This window comes from Pseudorasbora parva, chromosome 6 (assembly GCF_024679245.1).
Source record: "Pseudorasbora parva isolate DD20220531a chromosome 6, ASM2467924v1, whole genome shotgun sequence".
Classification (NCBI taxonomy): domain Eukaryota; kingdom Metazoa; phylum Chordata; class Actinopteri; order Cypriniformes; family Gobionidae; genus Pseudorasbora; species Pseudorasbora parva.
Window position 1 is genome coordinate 30,246,255 of NC_090177.1, and position 18,413 is coordinate 30,264,667.

At 37.9% G+C, this 18,413-nt stretch overlaps 1 protein-coding gene across 2 annotated transcripts in view; it reads right to left on the reverse strand.

The window, feature by feature from the left end:
• The window catches only part of foxp1a (forkhead box P1a), a 73,519-nt gene that overhangs the window by 19,601 nt on the left and 35,505 nt on the right, over positions 1–18,413 (reverse strand). For both annotated transcript variants that reach the window (XM_067446641.1, XM_067446639.1), the window contains exon 4: positions 39–176. In XM_067446641.1, coding sequence (XP_067302742.1) covers positions 39–176 — 138 coding nt within the window. The remainder of the gene's footprint in view (positions 1–38; positions 177–18,413) is intronic.

Consider the following 18,413-nt stretch of genomic DNA (forward strand, 5'->3'; position numbering starts at 1 on the left):
GGATGTGTGTGTGTGTGTGTGTGTGTGTGTATGTGTACCTGCTGTAACATGAGGGCCTGTTGTTGCTGCAGTAACAGTTGGAGCTGCTGAGGGCTCAGGACCTGCTGCTGAAGGATCTGCTGCATTTGCTGAGGGGTGATGGCCTGAGGAGTTATCATCCCCACTGATACAGACACCTACAGACACACATAACACCACTTCATTATTTATCTTACAGTAGCTGTGTATTAGGATTATAATGCCACAAATGTAGTATTCGATACCAATTAACGATCTCAAAAACAAGAAAACTAATTATAATGTTACTTCATTGCATTTTAATATAATTTATAACATATCAAATAAAGAAAAAGCTTTTTCCAAGTAAACAGTATGTAATAAGAAACAATCAAAGCAAAACAAATGACAAAGATATAAAATAATGCCTTTAGATTTAACAGTATCAAATACTCAAATAAACATTAACAAATTAGAAACAAGTCAAAAAGTAATTAAATGAGGGGGAAAACCTATTTAAATTATTGCCATAGTCTTCTTGGTTATTTAGTTATACATTAATACTAATTCAGTGCTGTAAGAATTTGACTCAGAAGCAGGGGCCTATTGCACAAAACTAGGATATGGGAATATCTTGGTGATCATCTGTTGGCAAAATTTAGTACACCGCTGTCGTGTAAACGTACGTGAAGGCACACTCACACCAATGATAATGAAAGATAACTGTATATTAGCGGATAAATTGAGCCAGGATCACCAAGATATCGCAGCTTAATCCCTTATCCTAGTTCTGTGCAATAGGCCCCAGGTCTATAATTCAAATGAGATGTGCATTTTCTTCACATTAGGATTAATGATGTGTTTTTTTAATAACTTAAAGTTAATAAACGTATCCAGCCAAGAACAGTGAATGGCTGTCTATTTTTATTCAATATTGCCGAAAATTTATATTAACAACATAATACATAATAGACAGAGGGTCTATTGGACTGCATTTAAGCTATAAAACACAAATCCAATATCTATTTGGACAAACACCCAATGTTTTGTAACACATTTATATTATCTCAAAACATAAACAACTCTGTTTTCACCAATACTACAGCATTTTAATGTTCATGCACATAGCCAGATCACCATAAGGCATGAGAGTGCACATCTGGAAATAGCTTTACTTGGTACCGAAGTCATTCAACTGATGCAAAACGTTTCTAGCTAGAGACCTAGCGTCCAAGGTATCAATTTACATAATTTCGCAGCAATAAGCAACATAGCCAATCCCAAACAATGACCAATCAAACATTTAAGAACTCAAGAATTCACTCACTGGTCAAAACGGCAGACTTTTTGTTCAGTGGCGAGTTCTGCACACTCGCGATTGAATCCTCTCATAATAACAAACAAAGTAGACAAAATGTAAATACATGACTCATTGTGCAGTGTAGACCGCTTCATTGATTTAAACAGAACTTTGTGAGATTGCGATTTACTAAATGAGTTTCTACCAGGCCAAATCACGCATTCTGTAGCCTAGCATGCTTTCCTGTTAATGGCAAGATGACATTCAATAGCCTGGTTGAGACTGATTTTATCACACTGCACACATTGAGATGTAAAAAGCAAATCACAAACTCCAAGAACTTTCCAACAAATCCAATTTCAATTCTTTTCCCCAAGGATAGTAAACACTTTGAAAACAAGTGAACAGCTAAAAAGACATACCCGAGTAAAAGTACACCAAACCTTTCCGTATATTTTATTGTTTAGACATTCAGGGAATAGTTTCCAAGTCCTCATTGCCTCAACGGTCAACATCAACAAGAACTTGTAAACAAATACACAAACAATTATAAAAATAACCAAGCTTGCGGTCCTCAATTAAATTTGAGGACAAAGCCCTCTGTCTACAATTGGAAAAACATCTCTTACAAGCATTCATTTCAGTTATCTCAGTTTAATTTGCTCATAAACTGAAGCAAACAACCAGTCAAGATTAAAAAGACAAATACATTATTCATTTGTTGACAGCAGCTCAAACACTGACATTAAAAATGCTACCAACGAAAACAGAAAAACAAAAATACCCACAACAGAGGCGAGTGTTTTCAATGTAAATGCACTGGATTCACAATGAGTTAGTCCATGCATCACTTGGCCTCTAGCAATTACCACATCTCAAGCCAAACACACACACACACACACACACACACACACACACACAGCTTTTAAGATGTTTACAATAAACATAAACAGAATAATTAAAGTCACATTTACGGATTCGTATAAATAATACATACTGGGGTACACAGCAACTGTAAAAACAAAACTCGAGATTGCATTTTAATTAAGTCTGTGAAACACAAACAAACACACATTTCCAGTAAAGAAGTCGGTGTTCAGTCTCATATAAACATACTGCTGGACTAAGATACTGCAACTATGGGAGAACAATAACAGCTGATTGTACTCGCAAGTCTTTCCCATACAGCCTGCATGCATTCATGTAGATAGGCTAATCATGAACATTTAAGAAATCGTTCACTCAAATGCAACAATTGACATTATACTCATATGACTTTCTCTTCGATGGAGCACAAAAGGTGATATTAAGCAGAATATTCACGCTACTGTTTTCCAACTTTAATATTTCATGTATTTTTTTGAGGGCCATAATGATTTCTCGATAAAATAAAATCGCAATTTTTTTAACAATCCTCAATTGCAATTTGCCCATGTTGACTAACTGGCAAAATACCGGAAGTGCCGCATTCCACAGAAAAGAAACCATGAAACGCATTATTAGACTGCATGACAAATTAAAACCATTCAAAAATCATAATATAGCGTATGCTATTGTGAAATCATAAGCTGCGATTTAGTTCGATAAACAGGCTGTGGGGTGAAGCGTGATATAGGCATAACACCCTATTCCACAAGCACACGCTCAAGTGTCCGAAAAAATAGCAAGGCGTCCTTTTAATGATCTATTAATAAACTAGTGTTTTCTGTGTCAGTGTCAGCTGCAAAGATGAAGCCGACATGGCTGAATCGTCATCCTTTTTCTTTTTTTTTCATATAAAAGTAGACAGTAGATAGATTGTGTTCTTTATTTTACAAAGATGGAACGGTTTCTTATTATAGTGAGCTTAAACAACTAAACTGTTTTGAATTATGTATTACTTTTATCAGAATGACCTAAAATTACAATGCATTTTAAGTTGTCTCCTCTGTTATTGCACCGGCACCTTCATGTCGTTTCGTAAAGCGTGCTATACTTTAGCTTCCACAATCAGCACAAACATATACACTCTAAAAACGCCAATTAATAAAATGTTGGAAGACCAAAAAAAAAAAATGTTGAACTAATTTTCTTACTGGTGCTTAGTTAACAAGACATTAAATTGAGTCTGCAGACATATATTTGAAAAATATTAAATTAATTGATATTTTCAAATCCAATTAACATTTAGAATTGCAAGTTTTGAGTGGTCTAAAAAACGCAAATCCAGTCAAAAATGTATAGAAGTAGGCTATTAAGGCCAGCACAATATTTTACTATGGTAAATAGATTTTTGTTTGTGCTGTTGAAATGGGCTGTTAGAAACATTTGGTAATAGCCTATATCAAAACAACATTTGTGAAATTAGATGTATTTTCCATGTTTTGTTTATGATGGATCTGCATTATGATGAGAAGATGGATCCTACAACACTTCTATACATACTACATATTTAATATAAATATATAATTCATGAACATATGTAGGTAATTGTTGCATTTAATCTGGCTAATTTTAATGAATACGTACAAGAGCTCATTTGACTTTGCAGAAGGATCTGCATTGCTCGTTTGACTTCGCGGAAGGATTGTTACAGATCAAAGGACTTTGCGAGTTCGTGAGTGGAGACAGCACAGCAGTAGCAATTTTGAGGGTGCAGTTCACGCGTCAGGTAAGTGGTAATTATTAAATTGCAGACAAATGTGTCAAACATATGTTTGAGTGGATATTTAACGTTAGAAGTAAAGTAAGAAGTTAGAAGTAAATAGGGATTATTTAAGTGATGTCTACGTCAAGTTCACTCGTCAACGAATAAATGCTCATATAAAACTAACGTCAATTCTTTTAGTTAAAAACTTACAAAGTTGAACATATTCGATGTTTTTGTATTTTTGTGCGTTTTATTAGTTATGTCCCATGTCAATGAGGCTGAATGTTATTTACGTTACGTTAAAGTGGCCTTTAACCATGTTTAAAGGGGGGGTGAAACACTCAGTTTCAGTCAGTGTCATGTCAATCTTGAGTACCTATAGAGTAGCATTGCATCCTGCATATCTCAGAAAAGTCTTTATTTTTTTAATAATTATATAAGAAAGATGCGCTGTTCCGAGTCTTTCCGAAAAAAGGCGAGCAGGTGGGGGCGTATCGTGTGAGCGGAGCTAAATAATGACGTGTGCGCGCTGCTGCTATTGTGTTGAGTCGAGTGCGTCGTAAAGCTGTGTCATCCCTAACAGCGGGGAAAAAACTTTATTCAAAATAAAAATATGGCTTTTAATCAGATACAGCCATACATCTATGATCCGGAATCAGACCCAGAGGCTGCAGTTGAACAGGAGCAGCAGCAAAAACGACTAGAGCAGGACGTCTCTATGTGGTACAAGTTATACACTAACTATATAATATGCTTAGTGGCTTGTGTTATTTACATATTTATACTTGAATTATATCGTCGTATTTTTGTCTTTGAAGGTGTACATGTGAGAAGTGCAGTTGTGCACGTGTGTGTGTGTGTGTTTACGCGTGGTTTGTGTAGACAATTGTAACGTTATTAAGCGGACTGGTTTTGCACGGCAGGCTAAGTTAGTGTTTACATAGAAAGACACGGAATAGTAGCGCATTTGAATGAAGAAGCGTGCTTATTTAATTCAACATATTTCCCCACTCTTTGTGTATTGTTGTTTGGAGTGCTTTTACAATACACAAACATAAAGTTACACATATAGTGGCCAGCTAAACAAATGTACACGCACTACACATCGCATGCTCCATTGATCAATTTCTATATATAGTAATATATATAGTAACTATACGTGATCATGTTTGGGCTACTTGATGAGCATAGGCAAAAACACAGACATTTGAAGCAGTCTCACTCACCGCCTGCGGTTCTAACGTTGGGACCTTTATCGTTGGGACTGCTCCATCCTTCAGCATTAGGCGATTGGAAAATCCGGCGTCGAGCTGGGCCTTGTTTATGAAACATTCGGCACCGAAATGCAGCGAACAGATATAAACATTCGCGCAACTCAGTTGCTGATCCGGAGAAGCAAATTCCATCCACTGTTGCCTTACCGCGGGGTTTTTGGGGAATCTGTGCAGGACTGTCTTGGTCTGGCAACCAAAAACGCACTTTTTGATGTCATTGTTAATTGTGCACATCACCTGTGCAGCAGCCTACGAGCCAGCGCTTTGATGGGCGTAGCCTGTTGCTTTCGCACTCTCCCTCTCTCTCTCACGCTCTTCCGGTAGAATTGTCCGTAAGGCCCATACAAGGAAATTCCGCCCCCATTAACGTCAAAGGGGACGCATGATCTCAAAAAACTTGCCGAAACTTATGACTAACCGGAAGTAGTATTTTTAACACAGAAATACTCCATCAAACGTCCACCTTAACTTTTGAAACTTTGTCTATGTTTAGTATGGGATTCCAAGTCTTTAACAGTGTAAAAAGATCAGTATGCATGAAACAGCATTTCACCCCCCCTTTAAGGCTACACTGTGTAACTTTTTTAGTTTATTCTTAGCTAAAAACACTTAGTTCTTTCAAAAATATATGTGCTCATTAATGTATATTTACTTCTTTCAAGTAATAAAGTATTTTCATATATTTATAATATGCCATTGAAAATACATACGGGTGAGGGGTTCGAATGCTGGTCGCCATGTTGCCCCTCCATCTTGAAAGTACATTAGCCAAAGAGAGACATACCCATAAATTCAAGCTTTGCTTTTCGCGTTTTAACACTCGACGGCAGTCATGAACGAGGTCGAACTGGAAGCCATGTTAATCTTGGACAAAATCGGCCACCGTAGGAGTTGAAACGAAATCAGAATTGAGAGGAACAGAAACTAATATTAACTGAATGGTCATATACCTTTACACCGCTAGATGGCGGAAAATATCACACAGTGTAGCTTTAAGTAATAAAACTTAATTTAGTGTTAAACTATACTACTATATAATGTATTTTAGATTTAATCTCAGCTTGTTGTGTGCTATTTTTGTGTCGTGGCCTATAGCTAATGAGAGAAAGGTCAAGGCGGTGATTTTTAGGGCCCAAGCCCTGAAAGGGCGAAGAGCCCTATTGTTCTTCTAAGGATTATTTGTTATTATTAGGGCCCAAGCCCTGAAAGGGCGCAGAGCCCTATTGTTCTTCTAAGGATTATTTGTTATTATTAGGGCCCAAGCCCTGAAAGGGCGCAGAGCCCTATTGTTCTTCTAAGGATTATTTTTTTTTTTCTTTGTTATTATTTATTATTTTTTTACGCGACTATTTGGGCATTTTTGGGGCCCTTCCCATGCTCGAAAACTCTTGAAACTTTGCACACGCATCAGAATGCGCGGCCATCAGGGCCAGGCTGAGGCTGGGACCCGGGCGTGGCAGGGGGGCTCGACAGCGCCCCCTAAAGTGGTGTCTGAAAACGGGGTCTATAAATCAAACACACTTGCACGTACACATATGAAACTCGGTACACATATAGAGCTCATCGGGCCGAACAACTTTCGTGCTCTAAGTTACGCGTCAGCACAACAGGAAGTGAGCTATTATGGGTTGTTTGGAAAACGCATGCTGTGGAATTTGCGATACTCCTCCTAGACGATTCACCCGATCAGCACCAAACTCGGTCAGCATAAAGTGAAGACACTGAGGATGCTAAATTGCGAGCAACTTTTTGATATCTCAAACGGTTTGGCCGTGGCGAAGAGACGAATTTATGGCGAGAAAAGGGAAACAGGAAGTGTGTAATAACTTCTGCATACATTAATTCATTTTGATTAAACTTCAGCTGTGTGTTCGTTGTAAGAGGCCGATCACATGGATATGACTTTTGTGAGTCAAAGTTATAGCGCCACCAACTGGCAGCAGGAAGTGTCACTTTTGTCCAAAGAGGAGGGTTAGTTTTATCTACATTCACCAAACTCGGTATATATATAGTACTTTTCGAGCCGGACAACTTTCTAATTTACAGTCATTAGCTCTGACCAACAGGAAGTCAGATAATTTGGTTGGAAGATAACACAAAGTGGAAAGCGAGCTCTGAGTTTTTACCTTCTCCTCAAAAGCGATTCATTCAATCTCCTCCAAACTCGGACAACATGAAGTAAATATACAGAAGATGCTAAAATGCGAACGGTTATTGGATATCTCAAACGGTGTTCCCGTAGCAAAAGCCTAAAAAACACAAAATAGGGACACACGTGCCTGGTTCATAAATAAGGCTATACTCCCACCTGCTGGTTATTCTATATATCACACTGGCTGTTTTTCTGTTTTTTTTTCTGTTTTTTCAACACTTATGCTCTCCCTTAAATTACCAGTAGAGGGCAATATTGTATAAGTTTTCAAGCAAAAAACCTTGCCTCTCTGGGTGTGTGAATGGTTTTCTAACCTGGTGGGGACTTAAACCTGAATGCACACAGACTCATTGGGACTTCCCAATGGGTACAAAAGCTTATAAATCAGACAGAATGAGTTCTTTTGAAGAAAGTTTTGTGTGATGGGTAGGTTTAGGGGCAGGAGCAGGATGACAGAATATATGGTTTGTACAGCATAAAAACCATTACATCTATGAGTCCCCAGAAAGATAGTGAACCAGACATGAGTGTGTGTGTATGTGTGTGTGTATGTGTGTGTGTTTGTGGGTGGGTGTGTGTGTGTTGTGGATGGTGGATGGGCTTAACTGATAAGAGTTGCCTGCAGCATACTTCAGCATTACTACTGTGTGTGTGTGTTCGTGTGTGCGTGCGTGCGTGTGTGTGTGTTCTTTTTTCTAGCCTGGTGGGGACTTCAACCTGAATGCACACATACTCATGGGGACACGTGTCACTGATTTCTACAGTGTGTGTGTGTGTGTGTGTGTGAGCCACTCTTCTGTCTAAAAAGATTACCTCTCAATGCTGTGCTCTGGCCTGCATTCAAGGATAAAAAAAATTATTCTGGGTTTGAATAAAAAAATGAATGTATAAAACCAGTTTATTTGTAGGGCATTGACAATATTGTTTTATATAATTAGTTAAATAATTGTGTTAATACAAATAATTATTAATAAAAAATATAAATATAAAAAAACATTACTAACAAAAGAAAAAACCCATTTAATTGTCTTAAAAAAAAAAAAAAAGTAGTGTGTGTAACTTAAAAAATGAGAAGATTAATGCCTTTTGTTTAAGGACAAAAATGAGAACCAATGAGCTACCGGTATATAGAATAACCAGAAGGTGGAAGTGTAGCCTTATTTAGTAACCAGGTTGGACATGTCCAAGGGAACACTGTTTTGAAGATAAAACTATTGTTGTTATTGCAGAACAGTGTTTTCAGACAGTGAAATAAAAACAATGATCTCTCACTGTTTAGATTTTGTGTCTGTCATTCCCCTCCCCCCTCACTCTCCCTCTCTCAGGATCACTCTATGTGTGTGTGTGTGTGGAGGGGGTCTCTCTCACTCTGTGTGTGTCGCCTTGTTTCTTGTTTTTTTCATAATTTAACCCTTTCATATCATAGGCTATCAGCAATATCTATCACTTTATTGTGAAAAATAAGTTTAAAAAATGTATTATATATATATATATATATATATATATATATATATATATATATATATATATATATATATATATATATATATATATATATATATATAAAACACTGGTCTTCTGAACTTACAATATTTTGAGCTGCAAAAAATGCATTTGCACATAATTGAAAGTGACCTATTATATCCTAATACTTTTAATTGTTTTCTATAACATGGGCTTTAAAGAAGGTCATGTGCTGTGTTTGCAAAGATCACGTATGACACCTCTTTAAACTAATTATTTATTGATAGAATTCAAATGGATTAAAAAAAATAATTTCACATGATCTTATAAAAGTGGCTGTTTATAATAAACTTCTATAAATGATATGCACGCATATTACTCTTACCTGACACTGATATTAAAATCATTGTTGCTGTCTCTGTGATTTGGCTTAATTTATTTTTAAGAGAAGTGTAAGGATAATACAACTTCAGCATTTGGACAGTATTCTGCACTCATTTTGAAATTGACATTTGACATCATCTGACATAAAATTAATGAATAAAATGTAATTGATCTCAGAGATGTGAGTGTTGTGGTTCCTGGTCATAGCAGCACCAGTTGCTGCAGTTAATGAGGTGAATTCAAATGACTTTGACATAGTCCCATTATTTATTTTTTCCCATATTAAATGCCTATTGCCTGCTGTGCACAGTTAAGCTGATGCCACCGGGGTGGCGGTGCCACCGGCTTGGGCCCGCCATCGCTGCTCGCAGCTTTAATTATTATTATTATTATTATTATTTTTTTACGCGACTATTTGGGCATTTTTGGGGCCCTTCCCATGCTCGAAAACTCTTGAAACTTTGCACACGCATCAGAATGCGCGGCCATCAGGGCCGGGCTGAGGCTGGTACCCGGGCGTGGCAGGGGGGCTCGACAGCGCCCCCTAAAGTGGGCTCTGAAAACATGGTCTATAAATCAAACCAACTTGCACGTACATATATGAAACTCGGTACACATATAGAGCTCATCGGGCCGAACAACTTTCGTGCTCTAAGTTATGCGTCAGCCCAACAGGAAGTGAGCTATTATGGGTTGTTCGGAAAACGCATGCTCTGGAATTTGCGATACTCCTCCTAGACGATTCACCCGATCAGCACCAAACTCGGTCAGCATGAAGTCAAGACACTGAGGATGCCAAATTGCGAGCAACTTTCTGATTTCTCAAACGGTTTGGCCGTGGCGAAGAGACGAATTTATGGCGAGAAAAAGGAAACAGGAAGTGTGTTATAACTTTTGCATACATTAATTCATTTTGATGAAACTTCAGCTGTGTGTTCGTTGTAAGAGGCCGATCACATGGATATGACTTTTGTGAGACAAAGTTATAGCGCCACCAACTGGCAGCAGGAAGTGTGTCACTTTCAAAATTGCTTTAAATCCCCATCTTATTTTCACCCGATTTACTTCAAACTTCATCAGTATAATGTCAAAACATAGCAGATATAGACATATGAATGGATTCCTGATTCTAGAAAAACTGTTGTCATGGCAATGTGTCAAAGTCCAATAATCTTTTTTGGTGTTTTTGAGACTCTTCACATGCTTGAAATTGCATGAAACTCAACACACACATCAGACATGCTGTCCAGAAGATGCAAGCAAAGATTCAGAAACGGGCGTGGTAGAGGGGCTCAGTAGCGCCATCTTTTGTCCAAAGCGGGGGGTTAGTTTTATCTACATTCACCAAACTCGGTATATATATTGTACATTTTGAGCCGGACAACTTTCTAATTTACTGTCATTAGCTCTGACCAACAGGAAGTCAGATAATTTGGTTGGAAGATAACAAGAAGTCGAAAGCGAGCTCTGAGTTTTTACCTTCTCCTCAAAAGCGATTCATTCAATCTCCTCCAAACTCGGACAACATGAAGCAAATATACAGAAGATGCTAAAATGTGAACGGTTATTGGATATCTCAAACGGTTTTCCCTTAGCAAAAGGCTAAAAAAGACAAAAGAGAGACACAAGTAACTGGTTCATAAATAAGGCTATACTCCCACCTGCTGGTTATTCTATATAGCACACTGTTTTTTTTTTTTTGTTTTTTTTTTTTTCAACACTTATGCTCTCACTTAAATGACCAGTAGAGGGCAATATTGTGTAAGTTTTCAAGCAAAAAAACCTTACCTCTGTGTGTGTGTGTGAATGGTTTTCTAGCCTGGTGGGGACTTAAACCTGAATGCACACAGACTCATGGGGACCTCCCAATGGGTACAAAAGCTTATAAATCAAACAGAATGAGTTCTTTTGAAAAGGTGAGGATGGGCTGATGGGCTGAGCTGATTTGAGTTGCCTGCAGCATACTTCAGCATTACTACTGTGTGTGTGTGTGTGTGTGTGTGTGTGTGTGTGTGTGTGTGTGTGTGTGTGTGTGTGTGTGTGTGTGTGTGTGTGTGTGTGTTGTTCTAGCCTGGTGGGGACTTCAACCTGAATGCACACAGACTCATGGGGACACATGTCACTGTAGGGGCCTAAATTGAGGTCCCAATGGGTACAAAAGCTTATAAATCATACAGAATGAGTTATTTTGAAAATGTAAAAATGCAGAAAGTTTTGTGAAATGGGTAGGTTTAGGGGTAGGGGCAGGAGCACAGAATATATGGTTTGTAAAGCATAAAAACCATTACGTGTATGAGTCCCCAGGAAGATAGTGAACCAGACATGAGTGTGTGTGTGTGTGTGTGTGTGTGTGTGTGTGTGTGTGTGTGTGTGTGTGTGTGTGTGTGTGTGTGTGTGTGTGTGTGTGTGTGTGTGTGTGTGTGCGTGTGCGCTAAAAAGATTACCTCTCAATGCTGTGCTTTGGCCTGCATTAAATGATAAAACATATTATTCTGGGTTTGAATAAAAAAATAAATGTATAAAACCAGTTTATTTGTAGGGCATTGACAATATTGTTTTATATAATTAGTTAAATAATTGTGTTAATACAAATAATTATTAATAAAACATATAAATATTTTAAAAAAATTACTAACAAAGGAAAAAACACATTTAATTGTCTTTTTCAACAAAAAGTAATTGGTGTGTGTAACTTCAAAATGAGAAGATTAATGTTTAAGGACAAAAATGATAACCAATGAGCTACCGGTATATAGAATAACCAGAAGTTGGAAGTGTAGCCTTATTTAGTAACCAGGTTGGATATGTCCTAGGGAACACTGTTTTGAAGATAAAACTATTGTTGTTATTGCAAAACAGTGTTTTCAGACAGTGAAATAAAAACAATGTTCTCTCACTGTTTAGATTTTGTGTCTGTCATTCCCCCTCCCCCCTCCCTCTCCCTCTCTTAGGATCACTGTGTGTGTGTGTGTGTGTGTGTGTGTGTGTGTGTGTGTGTGTGTGTGTGTGTGTGTGTGTGTGTGGAGGGGGTCTCTCTCACTCTGTGTGTGTGTCACCTTTTCTCTTGTGTTTTCATAATTTAACCCTTTCATATCATAGGCTATCACAAATATCTATCACTTTATTGTGAAAAATAAGTAAAAAACTAAAACATATATTATATCTTTAATTAAATACTGGTCTTCTGAACTTACAAAATTTTGAGCTACAAAAAATATATTTGCACATAATTGAAAGTGATGTCCCAATACTTTTAATTGTTTTCTATAACATGGGCTTTAAAGAAGGTCATGTGCTGTGTTTGCAAAGATCACGTATGACACCTCTTTAAACTAATTATTTATTGATAGAATTCAAATGGATAAAAAAAGTTAATTTCACATGATCTTATTAAAGTGCCTGTTTATAATAAACTTCCATAAATTATATGCACGCATATTACTCTTACCTGACACTGATATTAAAATCATTGTTGCGGTCTCTGTGATTTGGCTTAATTTATTTTTAAGAGAAGTGTAAGGATAATATAACTTCAGCATTTGGACAGTATTCTGCACTCATTTGAAATTGACATTTGACATCATCTGACATAAAATTAAAGAATAAAATGTAATTGATCTCAGAGATGTGAGTGTTGTGGTTCCTGGTCATAGCAGCACCAGTTGCTGCAGTTAATGAGGTGAATTCAATTGACTTTGACATAGTCCCTTTATTTATTTTTTCCCATATTAAATGCCTATTGGCCTGCTGTGCACAGTTAAGCTGATGCCACCGGGGTGGCGGTGCCCCCGGCTTGGGCCCGTCATCGCTGCTCGCAGCTTTAATTATTTATTATTATTTTTTTACGCGACTATTTGGGCATTTTTGGGGCCCTTCCCGTGCTCGAAAACTCTTGAAACTTTGCACACGCATCAGAATGCGCGGCCATCAGGGCCGGGCTGAGGTTGGGACCCGGGCGTGGCAGGGGGGCTCGACAGCGCCCCCTAAAGTGGGCTCTGAAAACGGGGTCTATAAATCAAACCGACTTGCACGTACATATATGAAACTCGGTACACATATAGAGCTCATCGGGCCGAACAACTTTCGTGCTCTAAGTTATGCGTCAGCCCAACAGGAAGTGAGCTATTAGGGGTTGTTGAACGCATGCTGTGGAACGCATGCTGTGGAATTTGCGATACTCCTCCTAGACGATTCACCCGATCAGCACCAAACTCGGTCAGCGTGAAGTCAACACACTGAGGATGCCAAATTGCGAGCAACTTTTTGATATCTCAAACGGTTTGGCCGTGGCGAAGAGACGAATTTATGGCGAGAAAAGGGAAACAGGAAGTGTGTTATAACTTCTGCATACATTAATTCATTTTGATGAAACTTCAGATGTGTGTTCGTTGTAGGAGGCCGATCACATGGATATGACTTTTGTGAGTCAAAGTTATAGCGCCACCAACTGGCAGCAGGAAGTGTGTCACTTTCAAAATTGCTTTAAATCCCCATCTTATTTTCACCCGATTCACTTCAAACTTCATCAGTATAATGTCAAAACATGGCAGATATAGACATATGAATGGATTCCTGATTCTAGAAAAACTGTTGTCATGGCAACGTGTCAAAGTCTAATAATCTTTTTATGTGTTTTTGAGACTCTTAGCATGCTTGAAATTGCATGAAACTCAACACACACATCTGACATGCTGTCCAGAAGATGCAAGCAAAGATTCAGAAACGGGCGTGGTAGAGGGGCTCAATAGCGCCATCTTTTGTCCAAAGTGGGGGGTTAGTTTTATCTACATTCACCAAACTCGGTATATATATTGTACTTTTCGAGCCGGACAACTTTCTAATTTACAGTCATTAGCTCTGACCAACAGGAAGTTAGATAATCTGGTTTGAAAATGAGAAAAAGTTGAAAGCGAGCTCTGAGTTTTTACCTTCTCCTCAAAAGCGATTCATTCAATCTCCTCCAAACTCGGACAACATGAAGTAAATATACAGAAGATGCTAAAATGCGAATGGTTATTGGATATCTCAAACGGTGTTCCCTTAGCAAAAGCCTAAAAAACACAAAATAAGCACACCAGTGCCTGGTTCATAAATAAGGCTATACTCCCACCTGCTGGTTATTCTATATAATCACAGTTTTTTTTTTTTTTTTTTTTTCTCAACACTTATGCTCTCATTTAAATGACCAGTAGAGGGCAATATTGTATAAGTTTTCAAGCAAAAAAACTTGCCTCTGTGTGTGTGTGTGTGTGTGTGTGTGTGTGTGTGTGTGTGTGTGTGTGTGTGTGTGTGTGTGAATGTTTTTTTAGCCTGGTGGGGACTTAAACCTGAATGCACAAAGACTCATGGGGACTTACCAATGGGTACAAAAGCTTATAAATCATACAGAATGAGTTATTTTGAAAATGTGAAAATGCAGAAAGTTTTGTGTGATGGGTAGGTTTAGGGTAGGAGCAGTGTAGGAGGACAGAATATATGGTTTGTACAGTATAAAAACCATTAAGTCTATGGTGAGTCCCCAGAAAGATAGCACACCAGAGACCAGACATGTGACTCTGACTGTGTGTGTGTGTGTGTGTGTGTGTGTGTGTGTGTGTGTGTGTGTGTGTGTGTGTCTGATGGGGGATGGGTGCCAGTTGCATTTTGATGAGGAAAAGATTAGCTCTTTTATTGCTGTGTGCTTTGGCCAGCATTAAAGGATATATATATATATATATATATATATATATATATATATATATATATATATATATATATATATATATATATATATATATATATATATATATATAATTTCTGGGTTTGAATAAAAAAATGGAAAAAGTATGGAACCAGTTAATTTGTAGAGCATTGACAATATCGTTTTATATAATTAGTTTCGTAATTGTGAAAATACAAATATAAAAAGACCTTTAGATAAATACTAAAGTCAACTCGGTCAACATGAAACAAAGGACACTGAAGATTTGACAGGCATTGACAATATTTTTTATATAATTAGTTTAATAATTGTGTTAATACAAAGAAGGTGGGAGTATAGCCTTATTTATGAACACGGCTGGATAAGTCTTTGAGAAAAATGTATAAAAATAAAACACATGGCTAGTTTTATCTATAGTCACCAAACTCAGAAAGAATAAAAATGTAAAATGAATGTACTTTTTGTATTTTTTTTTATCAATATATTGGTTTTCTTTAACATTTGTATTTGAAGATTAATTCTTAAAACTAAAATACTAACATAAAAAAAACACATTTGAGTTTCTTTTTCAAATAATTTTCTCCGACCATTTAGATTTTATTATTATTTTTTGTTTAAAATCTTGTTCAATATTCATGTTTTTTAGCCTGGTGGGGACTTCAACCTGAATGCACACAGACTCATGGGGACTCGTGTCACTGTAGGGACCTAAATTGAGGTCCCAATGGGTACAAAAGCTTATAAATCACACAGAATGAGTTCTTTTGAGAATGTAAATTTAATTTTTTGTTTCAAACCTTGTTCAATCGGAATCAGACTATGCCTCTCTCTTTCTGTCTGTCCTTACCCCCCCCCCCCCCACTCTCTCAGGCTCACTCTGTGTGTGTGTGTGTGCGTGTGTGTGTGCGTGTGTGTGTGCGTGAGTGTGTGTGTGTGTGTGGTGGGGGGGGGGGTCTCTCTCACTCTGTGTGTGTGTGTGTGTGTGTGTGTGTGTGTGTGTGTGTGTCACCTTGTCTCTTGATTGTCATAATTTAACGCTTTTATATCATAGGCTATCACAAATAGCTATCACTTTGATGTGAAAAATAAGTTAAAAAAACCACACAAAATATAACATATCTTTAAAAAATATACAGGCCTTGTGGACTTACAAAATTGTGCATGTATATTACTCTTACCTGACACTGATATTAAAATCATTTTTGTGGATTCTGTGATTTAGATTTATTTATTTATTTATATTTTTAAAAATATTGAATGCCACACATATTAAAATAAAAACATGCATGCTTTTTACTGCATAAGACTGGTGAACAAACAGAAGCTACGGTAGGTCAAAAACACAAAGAGAAGTGTAAGGATAATACAACTTCAGCATTTGGACAGTGTTCTGCACTCATTTTGAAATTGACATTTGACATCATCTGACATAAAATTAGTGAATAAAATGTAATTGATCTCATAGATGTGACTGTTGTGGTTCCTGGTCATAGCAGCACCAGTTTCTGCAGTTAATGAGGTGAATTCAAATGACTTTGACATAGTCCTTTTATTTTTTCCCATATTAAATGCCTATTGGCCTTCTGCGCACAGTTAAGCTGATGCCACCGGGGTGGCGGTGCCCCCGGCTTGGGCCCGTCATCGCTGCTCGCAGCTTTAATTAAACATTTGAAATTGTCCAGTAAAGTCAAGAGAACAACATAACCACGAATACTATGATAAAATGCCGCTCGTTTTCAAGTGGGACGAATTCTAAACAGCATAAGAGAAAGAAAGCCATGTACTTTGCAATATAGGGTAAAAAAAACTTTAGTTTGCAACTTTAATTTAGTCACACATGCAACACATAAAATGTTTAAAGGGGGGGGGGGGGGGGGGGGGGAATGCCGTTTCATGCATACTAAGCTTTTTACACTGTTAAAGACTTGGATTCCCATCCTAAACACAGACAAAGTTTCAAAAACTAATGCTGGACGTTTGATGGAGTATTTCTGTGTCAAAAATACTCCTTCGGTTTCTCACAAGTTTTGGAGATTTTTTTTCGAGTAGGAGTCCGCTTGACGTCAATAGAGCGGAAGGTCCTTGTATGGGCCGTACGGGCTCTTCTCCGGGTAGGGTGCGCACGCGCGTGACTGAGGCGAAAGAGCAAATGCACGCCCATAAACACTGCTCTCAAGGTGCAGATTCACTCGTCCGTGCAACACTTATGTCGCACCACGCTCCACTTTATTCCTATGGGTGACATCAAATGACTTTAATGCGCCCGCACAGCATTCCGGGAAGGCAGCGCTGCATTTGAACCGATTTGAACGCAGAAAAGATGAGAAGTGTCACATCACGCTTTGGTCGTGTCGCAATAGTGGATCTCTACAGTCACTGCTGTCACAGGACTTCACCAAATCAACAAGAAGTGTGTTTTTGACGGAGCGGTCCCAGCGATAAAGGTTCGATCCTGCTTTGGAAGCAGCCGGTGAGTAAAACTGCTTCAAATGTCTATGTTGGCTATCGTCGCGTAAGTAAACAGTTAATTTATCAATGGAGCATGCGATGTATGGTGTGTGTTTAAATACATTTGTTTAGCTGACTAATTTGTCAGTTTGTTTATTGTAAAACCACCCAAACATAAAGCTAGGGGACGTTCTCACAAAATGTGCTTCTTCATTCAAATGTGCTAACGTTACTCCATTGTTTTTTTAAACACTATCTGACGTGCAAAACCGTTTTGCTTGCTACTGCTAAGGTTTAGTCGCATACAATAGTCCATAAACCGAATCATGTCCTCATAAACTAAAGTAAAGACACACAAATGTTGACAGGCCACTAAATACAGTACATACCACAGAGACGGACGTCCTGCTACTGCTGTTTCTCCTGTTCAATTTATTTCATCCTCCGGATCTGATTCTGGATTATATCTGTATTAGAATTTGTTAGAATCTGATTGATAGCTATGGTTTATTAGAGTAACGTTTTCTTTTTCACGCTTGAGGATGACAGCTTTCAGCAATCTCTCGTGTAGTAGCTGCACGCTCTTCATTCTTTAGCTCCGCCCACACGATACGCCTCCAGGCGCTCAGTTTTTTTCCGGAAAGACTCGGTACAGCCCATATTTCTTTTATAAATATAATAAAACTAAAGACTTTTCGGAGATATGAAGGATGCAATACTACTCTATAGGTACTCAAGATTGACATGAGATTGACTGGGGGTGAGTGTTTCACCCCCTCTTTGAAAAGCATAATTCCATTTCTTTCTCCAACAGGGTGTGACCAAGATATCCATTGATGCTTTGTTGTTGTTGCAAAGTTTCTCATCCAAACCAGTCAGTTCTTCTTATAGGGACAGTTATCCCAAAAACGAAAAATCTGTCATTTACTTACCCTCATGTTGTTCCAAACCTGAATGAGTTTCTTTGTTCGGCTGAACACAAAATAAGGTATTTGGAATAATGTTTGTAACCAAGCAGATAGAGCAACAATTCACCACCATAGTAGGGGAAGAAATACTATGGT